Source organism: Euphorbia lathyris, chromosome 5, assembly GCF_963576675.1.
Source record: "Euphorbia lathyris chromosome 5, ddEupLath1.1, whole genome shotgun sequence".
Taxonomy (NCBI): Eukaryota; Viridiplantae; Streptophyta; class Magnoliopsida; order Malpighiales; family Euphorbiaceae; genus Euphorbia; species Euphorbia lathyris.
Window position 1 is genome coordinate 55,892,588 of NC_088914.1, and position 18,353 is coordinate 55,910,940.

The following is an 18,353-nucleotide window of genomic DNA, read 5'->3' on the forward strand; positions in this document are numbered from 1 at the left end:
CCTTATATCGTACAATTCTCCTTACTTCAGATGAAGAAATGTGTACTCATAATTTATTCTTATGTTATTAAATTATATGCAAAATTTCTATTTTTATATATATGTAATGAACTTGAGCAATAAATTTAATATAAAAATTTCCTCAATATAGGTGACCATAATTGCTTTATCGTAAGAAGCTTATTTAAGTTAATTAATATTTTATAATAATAATAATAACTTATTGCAATGCTCTCCTCTGAGATTTTATTTTGAAACAAAAGGGTGTTAAATTTATAAATCAACCAATGAGAAATTATAAAGGAAATGAGGGGGAACATGCTCTCAAACTCCACAATCTGACATGGAACAAGTCGCTTTAGCCAACATATCATCAACACTGGTCCTAAACCGTTTGGTAAAAGATATAATACTATTCCCAAGATCCAATAATATGGATTTACAACCAGTTACAATCAAACCAAAACTAGAAACAGACACATCTTGACAATATATAGCATTTACTAGGAGTTGTGAGTCTGTTTGGATAAGAACGTCATTGAGGCACAATTTTTTAACCAACTAAGGACGTCCCTCATGATAAGACCCTCGGCAAGTAAAGGGTCCATAGAACAAGAGAGGGCACCATTCCTTGTTGTCACAAAACTGCCAGATGAGTGGCGAAGAACACAACCTTTGCAAGACCTCAATAGGAGATTTCGCATCTTGCTCGACACCTTCAATTCCCAAAACCTTTTCCAAAAACTACTTGGCTAGTGTGCACTCTAATTTAGACTCATATTGCATCCACTCTTTACCGTATATTCTCTATTATACTCCAGAGTCCAGAACAAAAACTCTGTTTCTTCATTAGCAGACGGAGCCAAAATGTTAATGCAATCCTCATAGACCTCCATCCTTCGTCAATTTTTGGGTCAGAGATAAAAACTCTTTCAATTTGCAAAACTACCGCTTGTTTCCCTTCATTGAATGATTCCCCATTAATAGTAGTATCTTTCATATTCATTGCTCTCCTTATTACGCTTTTAATATAGTGGTTACTGCCATTAGAATTATCGGTGCTTTTAGTTGAGCAGTTAATGCCATCATAATAATTATCAGTTACTTTTTTAATTGAGCAGTTACTATCAGCATTATTATCAGTTACCTAGACTGTCTCAGCTGGACCAGAGTCATCCATCACCATCACCACCTCTAGCATCCGCATCATTAACAAGCCAACAAGCACCCCTACTATGAGGTTTTCCTCCAGTCCTGGCAATCATTCCAATAAAGGACCAGTGGAGATCAAGATGATTAACACTGAGATCTTCATTGGGAACAGTAACTCCATCATTCTCCTCATCTTCCAATAAGAGATCTGCATACATCGATTCAAGATTATTTGATAATGCCATAGATGGACAACGAAAAACTTTGGATGCAAGAATTAAAAAAAAAAACTTGTTAGAGGATAAAACAAACCTTATTTTTATGTTTATACAAATTATATCCTTCTAGATTTAGATTCTTTTATCGCTTTATATTTGATAGATCATACTTGTCCAAAATGAATAGTTGAAATTTAATTATTTAATAAATAAATAACTTATTTTAAAAATGTTAAATTGAAATCTCAATCTTTTTATGAAAATTTTAAATCTTATAATATTGAATAAATGAAAGACTTAGCTCCTTCAATTTGTCCAAAAAAAAATTAATTGCCTGCTATACTTTTAAAGTGTTTTATTCACTCTAAAACATATACACTTTAAAGGAGTTTAGAGAGCCAATAAATCACTTTAAAAAAAATTTAAAGAGCTAATATGTTCCTCTTAAATTGTCAATTAGTTACTCTAAACAAGTTCATAGAGTTGATAGAATTTTTTCAAATTACAATAGGAAAATTAATCTTTTTAGATGAATACCGAAATAAAAAAAATGTATTAATCATAATTGATCAATACAACTTTCTGATCTTTAAAATGTGGTGAGAAGTTCTTTCGGTTAAAACGTCGTGCGACTCGGAGGATATAAGACTTCTTGGTCAAGCCAAAATGATTGCCGATAGGATGCTCCTACCCCACCATGCGTAGCCCTTTACCTTACCTTAAGAAGAAAGAGAAAGAGAGCGGTATGAAGCGTGGGAAAGAATGCAAGAAAGAAGTGTATGATACAACAGGTAACCTTAAGGAGTGGTAGCAAAGCTCTTTTTTTTTTTATCAACGCGAGTGAACTCTACTTAGATTCTTCATAAAACCACACCGATCTACGAGAAGAGCTGATGGATGAGTAGGCTTCCCTTTTCGATACACAGAATGTGATCCGGGACACGATGGGAGTTTGCGTGCCTCGATAGGAAAGAGATCACCGGAGTATAGCATAAAATCGCCTTTTCTTGCTGCCATTGGGTTGACCTGTAAACAAGGTAAACTTAATGGGAACCAAAAAATGAGAGGGTACCGCATTGGGCAGAAGATGATCCAAAAAGTGAAGGCTCACCCAGCTGAAGGAAGGAGCTTTTACAGCTGACACAGCTTATCTTATTATTAGAAAAAGGGGAGAGATAGGCAACACGCAGCTTGCTTCCAAGCCGGCCTGGCCGCGAGGAAGAAAGATTTTTTGGTGCTGACTTGGATCTTGGGTGACGGAATAAGGCGGCCAGAAGCGACGAGCAGTCGTGGTCGAAGCTTGGCTCTAGCCAATAGGCTAGCAGTAAGCTTGGCTACAGCGAAACGCTTACCAAGCGCGAAAGAAAGCGCCTTCACCACTTGAGCCGTATGCGGGGGAACTCGCACATGCGGTACTTAGGGGGGAGCTAGTAGGAGCTATCCTATCCCAATAGCGTATAATACGTCTTTATCGATTTAATTAAGCAATATTGAAGGAAGAACAAAATTTTAATAACTCTAGTATATTTACTTCAAAGAAAAAAAAACTCTAGTATGCTTGCACGGGCATACAGTAGTTGTAGACTCCATTCATGCATATATAAAATAGAAACTTAAAAAAAAATTTGGTTAAAGTTAAACTAGTCCTTTTTATTATATACAATTAAAAAATTTGATCCTGAATTTGCACCTATATATTAATTTGTAAAAGAAATGAAAAGAAAAGAAAAAATATATTTAATATCAATATGCTCCCCTTTCAGGATAATCGAAAGGAGTTTCGACAACTCTATTAGTATCTTTTAAATCAGGATGAACAAATCCATAATTTCTCAGAATCTGATTATCTGCAAAATTCAAAGCCCTAATCATCCCTTTCAAGCAACTATCCCCTTTATACATCGGATTATGCTCTCCGTTACACGGTTGACATCCCGTAAAATGTGTTATAAACGGCCTCCTCCATCCTCCTTTTCCAATTCCGGCTTCCTTCAAATGTGGTTCCCTAAACTCACCGTATTGTTCACTTACCTTCTCTGCATGCCTTCGCCGGAGCTTCACATCATCCCTCTCTGTTTCTGCATACATTTCCGATACGTTGTTATACGTCTTCACTATCCCTAACCAGTACGCTTCGAAGTAATATTCCCCTTCCAAATATATCTTCTCTGTCAAACTCTTGTCTTCATACAACATATATATCAATGCCGTCTGATCGTCCGATTCCGGGAATAGTTTGTCTTTGAATATCGATTTCTGAATCGGCCCCCATTTATGATAATCCGGACTAATCGGGCCCATATTTGCCCACTTATACATGAAATCCATCGACCACTGACAGTTTCTGATCAGGAATACACCGGCGTTTAACGCCGTCCAGCTTTTATCTTCGTAGATCAGATGACCCCAGCCGTGAACCACCATGTTGTGGTGTTTGTAATCGTACCGTCGTAATGGTAGCTTGAAATCCATATCAGTGAATAGTGCGTCGGCGTCTATCCACCAGATCCACTCGGCCTCCGGATGAGCTAACATTGCTGCCTTGACCACCGGAAGTTTGGCCCAGAAACTGTTCATTTTAGGGTGGAGTAGTACATTGTTGTAGAAAATGTCGTAGCCGTGGATTCTGCAGTAATCTACTTTGTTTTTGAATAATCTTAAGAGTAAATGATCACCTTTAGGATTCTGACAGGGAGTCGGTTGTGATCCGGTGACGACGAGGACTCTATCAATTGCACCGGCGGCAAAGGAAGGATGGTGTTTGAACCATTCTTTTCTCTTCCTATCCCAATTTTTGATTGGTTTCTCGATGGAATAGCTGAGATGTGGATCGTCATAGAAGGTACGGTTAGGGGGATCAGATCGGAGATTAATAGGGGGATTTGGAGGACAATTTGGATGAGTGAAGTTGGAACGGAGTCTGTTAAGACGATCGTGATTACGAATAAGAGGGATGTTGGTAGGGGCATAAGACCAAAAGGAGCAGATAAGTGCAAAAGCAAAGAGAAATGCACAGACATAGACGAAGCTATCAGTAGGTTTGATTCGAAATCCAAGTTTCGTCATGAAGAAGAAGAAGAAGAAAAAGAAAGCTAAATGTGAGAAGAGATGATCAATGTGTGTGTATCAGTATTACCAATAAACCTAATTTCCTAAAATTAGCAGATTTTTTACTGTTTGATGTTGAAAAAGGACTAAAATTATAATTTTCAAGGACTGAATTGTAAATTATAAGGACTAGATATAAAATTTGGGGGAAACTATTAGTAATATAGAGAGTAAGAAAGAATGGCACAAAAAAAAATCACTCTTTAATTTTTATTAGTCTCTACTCACTCCTTCAATTTCTCAATATTCCCTTACAATTTGCTATTACGGACATAAACTCTATAAATAGAGTCTATTATTGAATATCTTCCACACATTAAATTCAATACATACCACAATCGCGGAACAAAAAAAACTACTACTTTTTTACTAATTAACTCCATTCATCAATTGTCTTATTTTATTCTTTTCCTTTTTTGTCAACTCAATTGAAAAACTTGTCTGATATATTATGGGAATTTGACCAACTTGTCTTTTATTTATGGGTAATTAATTTATTAGTATCTATGTTTTGACAAAACACACTGTTTAGTTCTTGTATTTTTAAAAACACATGGTAAGGTCCCTAACCATTTTCTTAGTGAACTGTTTAGTCTTTCCGTCTGTTTGTTAGATTTTTTACCGTTTATGACTTCGGAAATGACTAAATTACTTTTACTATTTACCTTCAAACTTTAGAAGAGAAAATCCAATTTAGAAGAAAAAGCTATTTGTATGGAGAACAAGAAAAATAACAGACCCAATGCTTACAAATTTGAACGATTAAGAAGAAAATCAAGAAGAAGAACACTCAAAGTTGATTTCAGATGCATTAAAGTTTAAAAGAAAGGAAAATAAAGGAAAAGTAGAACGCAAATCCAAATTGACTAACAAAATATTCATGAGAGTCTAACGGCAGGGACTAAACAGTTCACCGAAAAAACGTTAGACTTTACCGTGTGTTTTAAAAAATATAAGGACTAAACAATGTGTTTTGTCAAAATATAGGACCTATAAATTAATTACCCTTTATTTATTTATATTTTTTTCTAATAAAATTAAGTTTATTTTTATGATTATTTTACCATTTGATGCATGATTTTACGCAAACCGGACGCTTCACAAACTCTATCGGCCTTCCAATGCGGAGGACTCGCGTCCTCATTTTCTATGATTATTCTCCTGTTTTGTTGGATGTTTTCTTTTTAAGAAACAAAAAAACAAAAAACAAATTATGGTCCTCCAAGTTTACTTTTTTATGTTTTGGTATTAAATTTTATTTGTGTACTTAAATTTAATTAGTGGTGACCTTGTATAAGTTATAACTCTTGAAAATTCAATTCAATTAACTACTCATTATATATTTTCATTAAACTAAAAAAAAAAAGTCATTTTTATTCGGTTGAAGTTAAACTAGCCCTTTTATTATATACAATTAAAAGTTTTGATCCTGAAATTGCATCTATATATTAATTTGTAAAAGAAAAGAAAAGGAAAAATATATTTAATATCAATATTACCTATATATTAATTTGTAAAAGAAAAGAAAAAATATATTTAATATCAATATGCTCCCCTCTCAGCATAATCGAAAGGAGTTTCAACAACCCTATTAGTATCTCTTAAATCAGGATGAACAAATCCATAATTTCTCAGAATCTGATTATCTGCAAAATTCAAAGCCCTAATCATCCCTTTCAAGCAACTATCCCCTTTATACATCAGATTATGCTCTCTGTTACACGGTTGATATCCCATAAAATGCGTTATAAACGGCCTCCTCCATCCTCCTTTTCCTATTCCGGCTTCCTTCAAATACGATTCCCTAAACTCACTGTATTGTTCACTTACCTTCTATGCATGCCTTCGTCGGAGCTTCACATCATTGTAAGAAAATAGGCAAACGGGACGCAGCGGAAATATAAGTTTTTTTTTTACCTATTTCCTTTTCAATGACCCGTTAATCGTTATTTCATATCAAAGAGGGATAGAAGTTGTCACACCCGACCCTAGACGACCTCAATCGACATCGGGCGTGAAATAGAAAGATATAATCAATACTTAGGAGTCTCCAATTTATCCAAATATTATAACTATCATACTTTTCAAGAATTCCTCTCAAATACATTTAGACTATATACATATTTCTATTACATTTAAGTGTCAAATACTACCCAACATAACCAAATCTCCAAATTACTACAAAGAAAAATGTCCTAACTAAAGACAAACCCGATGATGTGAACCTTGTTTATCAACCAGTGATTTCTCCTATACCTTGCTCTTTCTCGCCTAAAACATTAAAAACATTTGAAAACAAATGAGACAAAAATCTCAATAAGAAACTATCAACTATAAAAACCAACTTTACTTAACATAGCTACATATATACATTTATAAAGGGATTTAATCAAAACCTTATAAAATATACTCAAAACATAAGTTCATAAAATAAAATTTGTGTATGTGTATCCATCCTCGAATTCCACCCGTGTAGATCATAACATTAATCATAACAATATCGAGATATCTCATTTATATCTCGTTCCTTGCCTAACAGTTAGGACTACCAGCCGTGTACTCTGGTCATACCGCCATTAGATATGGTCTTACAAATACAACTCCTACCCCGAGCAATCCTAGATGGACAAAATCATTTTATTTTTCGAAATATCACAACTCATAAAAATCATATTTGGACTTTAATCCAAAATAATAACAACAATAACCGCAACAGATTTCTCAATCCAAAATTCAACCAAATCAAGCCTTAAATCAACATAATCAAGTAAAATCTGAAATTCACATAGAAACATAGTCAATAGCTTCATTTGAACCATAATTTCAGAATAAAAAGCAAAATCGTGAAAAATCGCAATTTTACAAAATTCCTGCATAACCCTAAAATATCAATTTCTGAACATTCTTTGATTATATATATATCTATATACATAAAACTCAAAATATAGTTGATAGTTACTTACCTTGGCTACTAATTGAAGAAATCTAAATTCTGTCTAAGACGTTTCCCCTTCAAACACTGCCGAAACTCAAAAAGTCTTTGGTCAGGACTTAGATCTATGCATAAGGATACTGTAGTTTAAATTTTAAGTGATTTGGACGGACGAAACTTCGTAAATCAAAGAAACGATGGAGAAACGGTTCATGAACGATAAAAATGACGAAGAAAACGAAAAATGAAAAGAATCAGAGAAAAGAAAAAGAAAAAACAAGAAAAGATGATCCTCATCTCCACCTCTTCGTGTATATATATATCCAAATCTGGTGAATATCCAGTTTGGTCCTCCATCTTTATATAATATTTTAAAACTTACTCTAAACTTTTAATTTACACATAAAACCATTAAATTAACTCCAAACTTTTCCTATAACACCAAATTAATATCACATACCCAATAATTATAGTATATACTAATATCAAGATATAAATTCTAGAAGTTTAGACACGGACGTGACAGAAGTAAATACCTTTTACGAAGAATTATCTACTGTTGCTAGAGATGTGCCCAAAATTTAATCAATCGTTGAATAGAAACCAAAATAGATTGCATTTAAAGGAATCAACACGAGATCAAAGAGAGAAGACGGGAATAATAATTAGTCGAGTGGAGTCGGATGAATTTCTTGCCCTTTAATGTGTGTTGACCGAAATTCATAGTATATTGGGAGGGGGGGGTATATATAGTTTATTTTAATTCCAAACCCTAATAGGAGTAGATTAAAACACTTAATTAGAATCTCATTCTAATTAAGATTTATATAAGTAGGTTAAGTTATCATATTATTTATATCTATATCCCATATAAATATAAACATTATCTCTAATCAAAATTAGATAACTAAACTTATCTTTAGGTTAGGATAATATTAATTAGAGATTTAATCTCATTAATATTCTAATTAAACTTTATCCTATAATTGATTTAACTATAATTATAATCTAATTATAATTATCTAAATAAATCAATTATTCCTATTTAATATATATACATACAAAATTTCGGCCCATTCAATACTCCACCCTATAATTACCATTTCGCCCTTCCGGTTCCAAGTCTCATGTGTGATCCAATAGGTTTTTATTACCACTAGCCGTATACAGTTATTGAATTAATTTCTCCAAATTATATTCAATCGATTGTATAACAGAATGAATGCGCGGACCATGATTGGCAGGACCGTAAACATTCCCCCAGAGTAATAAGAAGACAAGTTGATTCCGTCATTAACCTTTTTGTATTAGTTCCAGTATAATTCGATCATTCATCAGCTATATCCTTAAACGAATATGTAACTATGGATTATGTCAAGTTACATATAATGAGACGTTTATTTTACTTGTACAGGTAGAATTAACTCTGAATGGATATGTTAAGTGAAATCTCCATTTCAACTCTTAACCCTATCACCTTGCAAGGATTTCAAGTCAATTCTCCACAAGTGGCCCTTGGATATATCTCTTTATCAGGAGTGACGAATGTTCAATCTGATATTAACTATTCCGCAATCACTTTATGTGATACCCAATGACTGACGCACACACCCCAGGATCATTCCTATTATGGATCGTGATTGCACAGAGTCAAATGGTCACACTCCGTAATCCAGAATCACTAATTAATATTTATTTGAGTTTGATGATTACTTATACCTACTAATACCATTTGTGACAAACATGTGACATAAGATAAATCCATTCATCTTGTTATCTCAAGTCGGATCCTCAATCCTAACGAACTTCTTCACCGGATCCATGCAACTGTCCATATATCTCCATATCTGAAGCTTGTGAGACTAGCTCTCTGTTTACAACAGAAGACATTGTTACATGCAAGTCTCAATAGCATTTTATTGAGTTGTTTTGATCAGAGCTGCAATTAAGCTACATTTCTAATCAATAGTATAGATTATATTTTGCATGAGCCAATGAAGTTTATGTCTATAAAATTAAACACTTTTTATGTTTGACTGTTCATGAAAATTATAGCAGCTTCCTAATGATATTTTTAAATAAAAAAACAAAAGTTGCTGATATTCAATGCTTCATTAAGGAGGCACTACATATATTTTTATTGACATGATTTGTTACCTGTAATCTTTTATGTTACTTTTGATCTAATTGGAACTCTATTTAATAAATGTTAAATGACAAAATCATGGGTTGCGGTTCACTTATAGCTTCGCGATGAACTCAACCGCGAAGAGAAATAATACTTCGCAGATATGAGTTTTTTTTTGCGGTTTTGCCCCAACCGCGATGATTTTGCTTTGCAATTGGCGAAAACCACGAAGACAACTCGTATCTACAAAGTAGTTTACTGGGCAAAATGAACTCTTCACTATCATTTTGAACTATTTATAAGTTCAATTTCGCAAAATATAACTATAAACTAACGAAAAAAATACAACTAAATCTTAAAACAAAATTGCAAAAACAAGAAAACAAGAACATAGAACTCTAAAACCAATCGTAAGAAATTGCAGAAATATAGTAGATACGTACTTTTTTGTTGCGTTTTGCCATCGAAATCGAAGAAAAAAAAACGCAGAGAAAACAACTATTTGAGTTCGCAGAGAAAGAAAGAAGAGAGAAAGTAGAAAGGAGAAAAAAATTCTAAACTATTATATATGTATATCTATATGAAAGATATTATAGATAATTTCTAAATAAAAATAATCTAGATAGATAATATATATGATGTAATGAGTTTAAATATGTGAATAGAGATATAAAAAAACAATATGTGAATAGAGACCCGTTTTATAATTTAAAGCTTGTTTGTTTTATCTGATGTTTGTTGTTGCTGTTTGATGTTTCCTATTACGGTTTGATGTTTGCTGTTTGAAAAGGCTGTTGTTCCAAAAAGCAGGGATTCCCTGCTTTTATAAAAAGCTACTTTTCGGCTATAAAAGGCAAACAGGAGGTGTCTAACCAAACACCTTAAACTCTCATTTTCAAAGTGAAAAGGCAAACAGGAGGTGGAAAAGCAGCTACCAAACACCCCCTTAGCCGAAAAAGCATGTAGATGAATGGTGAGAATAGAGAGGAATCAGTTAGATAGATGGAGAAAGAGGAGGGGGAGAAGTGATGTGAGAGAATATATTATTCGTTTTGGATGAGGAAACTCAAGAGAGATAGTGTTGATCAAATCTTGACCCTTCAATCAATTTTAGGAAATGCTCTTTGGCTTTACTTTTATATAGGACTGTAAATGAATAGAGCCGCTCATGAGCGGTTCGGTGATCAGCTCGATAAAAGCTCGGTTCGACTCGGCTCGATTTGTAAACAAACCGCTCATGAACATGATTTACTAGCTTGGTTCGTAAACGAGCCAAGCTTGAACAGGTCAAAGCTCGGCTCGAAAGCTCGCGAGCAGGTTCGATTAGAACATTTATGAACAAATTTTAGTTTTGTAGAAAACTATATATAGTTTTGTGTTAGTTCACAAATATCTAAATTTAATATTATTTCATTTGCTATTAGATGAGTTCGTTCACAAACATAATAAATGAGTAATAGATGAACTATTTGTAAGCATCTTGTTTATTTATTCACGAACTTTGCTTGTGAGCTTGTTTATGTACACAATTAAAGAGTTATTTGCGAGCAAACTTCACAAATATAATTAACAATTTACTCACAAACAATTCATGGTTAGATAATTTTCTTAATGAACCAAACCAAAAGAGGATTTTGGGCTCGAAACAAACTCGAAGCTCGGCTCCAGCTCGTTGAGCAAGCCAAAGCTCAGCTCGGGCTCGACTCGTTAATTTTATAGCGAGCCGAGCTTGAACAGGTCAAAGCTCGGCTCGGCTCGGCTCGATTACAACCCTACTTTTATACAACACATCAAACCAAACAACTTTTCTCCTATTTGACCACAAAGATGATCCTGGTTTTTTAGGAGAGAAACAAAAATACCTTTTAACCTTTTGCTTGAAAAATATCACTCCAATTTATTTATTTATTTATTTTTACACTTATTTACTAACACGCTAAAATTCAGATTTCCTTTTGTAAAGTTTTAAATTATAAAACTGCATTTACAAATCCACCAAACCAAGATTTTTTTTTTTACTTTACCCTTAAACATAAAAGAAAATTAGTTTTTTTTTTTTTTTTTTTATAATGTTAAAGAAAATGAGTATAGGGTGTGTAGTTTTAAGCTACTATTATAGTAAAAAAAGAGATCCAGTATCCAATGTAATAAATAAGTGGCAAGTGTCCTTTTAAGAGGCAGTCGAATAACAAAGTGGCATGTTACGGATATAAGACAAACCCAACAGGAGAAATAAAAAAAAAGAAGAAGAAGAACCAGAAGGAAGAATTAAAGAAAATAAAGATGGAAATTTCAAGAGAGGAGGAGGATCAGAAGCAGAAACAGAAGCAGAGAAGTATTGTAAGAAGCCCTTTCCACCTTGTCAAATCTTTCCTCAACTGCTTAGGCTTTGGCTTTGGCTATGACTCAACCACACTTGCTCTCACACAAAGAGGAATCAGAACCAAGGTACCCTTTTTCTTTTCTCTCTTTCAATTCTAATTAACTAACTAACTAACAATTAAATTAATCCAGGAATACACTCAATTTCAGACTGCACACTCCCGCAGAAGCCCACCACCAAGACCACCTGTAAGCTCTGGAGGAACTGGCCAAATCAACTAAATTAAAACTACCTTTTTTCTTTTTCTTTTTTTGATTTAATTGTGTGTTATGCATATATTTCATATCAGTCGGTTAGTTACAAGTTAAACTAAAGATTAGGATGATCAGTGGAAATTTTTGGTTGATAATTTCATGATATTCTGTCTTTAGTTTTATTTTAATTGGAAGGGTATAGAAAACTATCCATTTCACTCTCATTCTAACTAGCTAGTTAACAAACCTTGGGTTTTAAGCGCTTTCCTATAAATTAACATTGAAATTCATTTTGAACAAACTAATACTGCCACCCTATGAAATTGAAGGCTAAGTTTATCATTTTTTCTTCTTCATCCCAAGGCAAATCATGTTTTAGCCCTAAATTACCCACAATTACTCCAAAAATGATCAAACTGAAAGTTGTTGGGGTTTAAAATGATTGGACTGATCTCAATATTGATAATTGCAAGAACGGAAGCATACTTACTGGTGGGGCGGTGGCAATATAAAAGTAATTTCACATGCCATGGGCATGGAGTGCCCAAGACTGCTATTTCCAACAACATACTTTGTCTCTTTTAACCTCTTCGCGTCATTTTTGTTCTCTCCAAGCCCGGCCTACTGTCATAAAAATCAATTCTCTCTACTTTAAAAACTATCCTATTTACCATCTTAACTGGTTGAAAGAGAGAGATTTTAGACAAGTTCATATGCATATACTTTAGTGGCAAACAGATTAATAGATTGTTGTAAGCAAATTTAGGAGATGAATAGGTCACTTTAAAAAGTTAGGAGATGAAAGTATGGGGCCAGTTGAATTTTTTGGACAAGTACATGGGCTAAATATGTATTAAGTTTTTTTTTTTTTTTTTCCTGCATCTCTTATGCCTATGAAGGTGGACTCGGCTTAAAAAGGTAAGTTGGATTCTCGCTGCCGCTTCTTTTGGAGTTTTGGAGTTTCATAGATAGAGCCATATTATAAACCCTCTTGTAAGTTTCTATATGGCCTTGGCCTTGAGAGTTTACCCGGCCCAGAGATGCCCACCCCTCTAACTCCTCTTGCAGGACATTGTACACAAGCTGCTATTCTTTCTTGGAATTCCTCTTGTGATGTAAGCTATAAACTTTTACAAGGAGCAGTTTCCCGAGCTGCACCAGTAAAGTACACTAAGTGGAAGCATAATCATGTTGTTGGCCTATGTTTTCCCGAAAGTAACTTATTTTGGTACTTTACCATCTAGTTGAATCCATCCTAACAACTATTTCACAAGACTAAGTCTCTAAGGTCTAGTTTAAGGAAAAATAGCTCCAAACTACTCCAACCAACAGCTTGTTGGTATAAAACAAGTTTTATTCGTTTTATCCTGAACCAAAATCACACGGCAACTTCAAAAGGTTGGTTCCAGGCATGCTCCTTATATATTTGGCTGCAAGTTCCAAATTTAGACCAAACCTGTACAAGCTATAAGAGGAAGAGTCACGGGTAAAGCTTTATTCCAAGTAGTAAGCATTTGGTTTTCTTTTCATCACAATCATGATAACATCCTTCCATACCCCCCCCCACCCCCATCTCCACCCCAATTTCCATGTGACCGGACAAGGAATTCCTCCCCCGACTTCAACACAGAAATCAACAATAGGTAACAAGGTTTGACACTCAGTGAACTACAATGTATCAAGGTCTGGTACTTGGAATCACATGAAAGAACCTAGCTACCACAGGGAAAATACGCAGAAGAAGACAATTAAATATAGAAAGTATTGCAACTAAATTGCATATAGAAAAAGCGACTCTTGCATTATTGCCCTAAATTGTACAAGGAATAACACTTCTTTTACCTAATTTAACTTATTTCCTTTGGAACCTCAAATATCGATGTCTACTTGTAGCATTACGCGGAGGAAACAAGAAATTATAGAAGAGAGAATAATGAAAGATGAGAATTTCGGTGTAGAAATTCCTATTATCTGCAGCTGTTTGATCAATCATCTATGACTCTGATTACCACTGTGCAAATGATGGAAACTTGAAATTTAGGATAAAGTTTATAATAATAATAAGATAGAAAAAGATGAATAAACCAGATACCTTATATTGATTTAGGAAAAAGGAAATAAGAACACAAGATGCTAAGCAGCACCTTCCAGGGAACTCTTTCCTATCTCACTGGGAGCCAAAATAGAATAATCAATCCTCTCCCCTATTACCTATAGGTATTTCTACAAAAGTTAAAGAGCTAAAGGAAAGCTAATAAAAGCAAATACAATTACTCCTATTATATCTATTCTTACCGTAACATCTAACTTATGCCACCTCACTGTTCCCTGCTGCACTCTTCCTTTTAGAATAAACCTGAGATATCTTAGGCTTTGGGTCCACTGTTGGTGGCAGTAGCACTTCTCTATCAGCATATTAGCACACAGACACGGACAAGTTTCATGCGTCCTAACTAAAGAATAACAATAGATCAGTAACTTGAAAACCCAGCTTAGATACAATAATTCTCAAGTACAAAGCATAGCTGCCCTCTTCATTGGATTCCTAATAGAAACAAGTATTTATAGAGTATTTTAACAGAAGATTTCGTACCACATCTTGTTCGAAATTCCTAATGCCTTGCATTTTGAGAAGAGAGGTCAGTTAAATCAAACAAGTAAAAACCAAACTACTTTCAGCATTTAACACATCCAAAGTTTTCATGAACATCTTGTGAAAGCATAAACGCTCTTATTTATAAACTAACTTATTTCAGAGGCAAGAGATGCACATAAAGGCAGTTCATTCTAAGTGACCAAAGTCCCAATTTATCAACTGAACTAATTTCATAATATGCAAAAACAACATCAAACATAGAAACCCAGAAGTCTAATCTGCCAATGCTCTCAATCCGCAAGGACATGGCTATATCGTCCCATAGCCTAACACTAGAATTTAAACTCAACAGCAATGACAAACCAGTATACAGAGAGGGATATGTACAGTAGCAATTTCGACATTCTCACCAGATAGATGGCTTATGGCTTTACTGCTTAGCTCGCCTTTTGAAATAGTTAAGGGCCATCATGGAGAACCGAGTGAGGGTAAAAAATAATTGCACAACTCCACGACCCTTTACAATGCCTTCCCTTATGGCTCTTGCATTCCTAGCCACCACAGGTCCTCCAGTCTTATTCTTTTGACTGGCTACCATCTGCAATGAAGCTAAACAAGTAAAGATGGGGTAAAATTCAATGCACGAATAGATTAAGAGATGACATTGAAGAGCTAAAAGATAAAGACAAGTATATATATATATATAACCTGGGGGTGGCACCATGTCTTGGAATCCGCGTAGCCTCTCTTCAGCTAAGCGAACAGCTTTGGTGGAGCTTCTAACACCTTGCGTTATCTCTTGCCTACACAACAAACGATCCAAATGAAATGAACTCGCCATTTACTACAAGCACTTTCAAGTTGAAGTGAAGTGCATAAGAGTGTCTTAATGGGATAAGATACTAACCCTATATCACTTAGCTCCATTGTTAGGTCACTAATCTCCATACCCGACAATCGAATGGCAGCCATTGTATCCGGAAGTTCTTCCCTAGTGGCATCCATTAGCTTCTCAAGGGACTCTGCTGCTCTCTTAAAAGCCTTTTGAATGCAATTACAGAGATTGAAGCAATAATCAAAATCAACAGCATCAAATTTCAAAAGAAACAAATGAAAGAAATCTAAACTTCACGAGAAAAGAGGGATATGAGAGTTGCATACAAGGAGAGTTGGAATTGCAGAGAAAAAAAGCCAAGTTGCTGAAATTGCAGCCTGTAAAATAATAGTAACAGAATTGAAAATACAAGTCAAAGAAGAAGAAATTCAAAGAGAAAAAGAAGAAAAAAGAATATACCGCACAAGCAATGAAATTGAGGAAGAGGAGATGGCGTTGGGTGAGGGGAAGGTGAAGCGTGGAATAAGAAGAGGGAGAAGATCCGACGGAGGAAATGTAATCAGAGGAAATAGAGGGTTGTGAGGGAGATGGTGAAGAAGGATCAAAGTGAGATTGCAGGGACAATGGGGTACAACGTGGAAATGGAAGGCGAAGACTGTAGGGGTAGGCGCGCGAGCGAAATGTGAGAGAGAAGGGAAATTTGGTTGAATTAGGATTAGACAATTTTAGTGAAGTCGACATTTTTGGTGTTTGAAATCTCCGCAGTGCTCAAACTCAAATGAGAAGACGATGATGCTTCATTCCATTTCTTTTTCTTGTATCAGAAGCACACGCACGCACACCACTTCCCAATGTTGTGACAAGGAACCTAATGAAAAATAAACCGGATTTGTAATTGTTTCATGGTTGATATGGTTATCACTTAATTTCAGTTTCACTGTTGACAGTAATTTATCATTATTTATTATATTATAATTATTTATATATAATTTATTATAATTATTATTATTATTATTTATCTATAATTTATCATTATTTATTATTATTATTATTTATAGTTTATCATTATCTATAAATTACATAAAAATCAAGAAATGATAGTTTATTAAAATATATATGGTTTAATAAAAAAAACTAAACTATGCATCCATATTTAAAAATTAGGAATTGCATCCATATTATGAATTATTTCTCAAATTTATCCAATTTATCAATGTTAGGGATAAAATTCCACCATTTTAGACGTTAGAGGTAAAATTATTTCTGAACCAAAACGTTATTTTTGCACTTTAACCCTTAATTAAGATAAAAAGTTAAGAGTTTGTATTCATATGAAGATTTATATTTAATTTCATAGGCTTTAAATTATATATAAATTTGTGTTTGTATGTAATTTGTATTTTTAATTTAAATTAGACTTATTTTTATTTAATTTCATAGGCTTTTATCGAGCCAAGATTTTATCATCCTGGGCTTTTATTTGATATTCGATTTAGTTTTATCTTTAATAATATATTTATTTATTATTGATATTATTAAATTTATTAGAACCATTGTTATTATTATAAGTTCATTAATGTCCAATATTATCATGAAAATTATTTTAAAGTCTAATATCATCATTATTGTTAAGTTCGGTTAAGTTCGGTAGCATTCAGTTAAGTTCAGTATTCAGTAGTATTCAGTTAAATTCAGTTCAGTATTTAGCAGTATTCAGTTCAATTCAGTTCAGTTCAGTTTTTTTCAGCGATAAAGAACTGAGCCTAAATGATTCGGGTTAATCGGACTAAATAATACAACAAATATACAAATAATATATATATAAAAAAAAATTAACGGAATAATATATATAATTTTTTTTAAGGGATAAGGTACCAAAATAGGCCTAAAGTTTTTGGAAAAGTATCAATTTAGGCTTAACGTTCAAAATAGCACCAATATAGGTTTAACGTTTACAACATAATATCAATTTAGGCTTAACATTTACAATATAGCATCAATTTAGACCTCACGTACAAAATAACACCAATATAGGCTTAACGTTTACAAAATAATACGAATTTAAGCTTAACGTTTACAAAATATATACAATTTAAGCTAAACATCATAATTAAATTAATTATATTATATTCTTTCCCTATTAACTTTATATATTATCTTTTTATTTAGTTATATATTCTTATTTATTATAATACAATTAATTAATATTCTTATCCATTGAGATCTTATATTTGTTTTTCATCAACCATTTCATGATTACTAAATTTCATTGCTCATATGTAATATATGCAAACTAAATTTCACATGGATATTCAATTACTTTTAGTTTGCATATATTACACGAGCTATGGAATTTAGGAGTCATGAAATGGTTGATGAAAAACAAATATAAGGTTTAAATGGGCAAGAATACTAATTAATTGTATTATAATAAATAAGAAAATAAAACTAAATAAAAAGATAACGTATAAAAGTTAATAGGAAAAGAATGTAATATGGTTAATTTAATTGTGACGTTTAGCTTAAATTATATATATTTTGTAAATGTTAAGCTTAAATACGTATTATTTTGTAAACGTTAAGCCTATATTGGTGTTATTTTGTACGTGAGGCCTAAATTGATGCTATATTGTAAATGTTAAGCCTAAATTGATATTATGTTGTAAACGTTAAGCCTAAATTGATATTATGTTGTAAACGTTAAACCTATATTGGTGCTATTTTGAACGTTGAGCCTAAATTGGTACTTCCCCAAAAACCTTAGGCCCATTTTGATACCTTATCCTTTTTTTAATAGATATATATAA

At 33.3% G+C, this 18,353-nt stretch overlaps 2 protein-coding genes and 1 long non-coding RNA gene across 6 annotated transcripts; 1 reads left to right on the plus strand and 2 right to left on the minus strand.

The window, feature by feature from the left end:
* Positions 1-3,063: 3,063 nt before the first annotated feature.
* On the minus strand, positions 3,064-4,479 carry LOC136230703 (glycosyltransferase 6-like). Its single transcript, XM_066019863.1, has one exon. It carries the CDS (start codon positions 4,434-4,436, stop codon positions 3,114-3,116), a length of 1,323 nt encoding a protein of 440 aa, XP_065875935.1. The 5' UTR covers positions 4,437-4,479; the 3' UTR covers positions 3,064-3,113.
* Positions 4,480-11,746: 7,267 nt separating this feature from the next.
* Positions 11,747-12,291, plus strand: LOC136230913 (uncharacterized). The gene is made up of 2 exons (XR_010689592.1): positions 11,747-11,986; positions 12,053-12,291. It is a non-coding gene; the product is annotated as an uncharacterized lncRNA (long non-coding RNA).
* Positions 12,292-14,189: 1,898 nt separating this feature from the next.
* On the minus strand, positions 14,190-16,406 carry LOC136228710 (uncharacterized). Of its 4 annotated transcripts, XR_010688818.1 has the most exons (7): positions 16,006-16,405; positions 15,873-15,923; positions 15,619-15,752; positions 15,420-15,514; positions 15,122-15,320; positions 14,411-14,568; positions 14,190-14,285 (listed from the first exon to the last, which is right to left on the minus strand). XR_010688818.1 is itself a non-coding variant. In XM_066017164.1 (6 exons), the coding sequence occupies exons 1-5, from the start codon at positions 16,285-16,287 to the stop codon at positions 15,142-15,144; spliced, it is 741 nt and encodes a 246-aa protein (XP_065873236.1). In that variant the 5' UTR covers positions 16,288-16,406; the 3' UTR covers positions 14,190-14,564; positions 15,122-15,141. The 4 variants fall into 4 exon arrangements, 3 of the variants coding, with proteins under 3 accessions (XP_065873236.1, XP_065873235.1, XP_065873237.1); XM_066017164.1 differs by having other exon boundaries at positions 14,190-14,564; positions 16,006-16,406; XM_066017163.1 differs by having other exon boundaries at positions 14,190-14,568.
* Positions 16,407-18,353: the final 1,947 nt, after the last annotated feature.

Coding starts and splice junctions, on each gene's coding strand:
- LOC136230703 (XM_066019863.1), bottom strand. CDS start 4,436: ATGACGAAACTTGGATTTCGAATCAAACCTACTGATAGCTTCGTCTAT.
- LOC136228710 (XM_066017164.1), bottom strand. CDS start 16,287: ATGTCGACTTCACTAAAATTGTCTAATCCTAATTCAACCAAATTTCCC. Junction 15,924..16,005: donor TCAATTTCATTGCTTGTGCG/GTATATTCTTTT, acceptor ATTATTTTACAG/GCTGCAATTTCAGCAACTTG. Junction 15,321..15,419: donor AGACATGGTGCCACCCCCAG/GTTATATATATA, acceptor TTACTTGTTTAG/CTTCATTGCAGATGGTAGCC.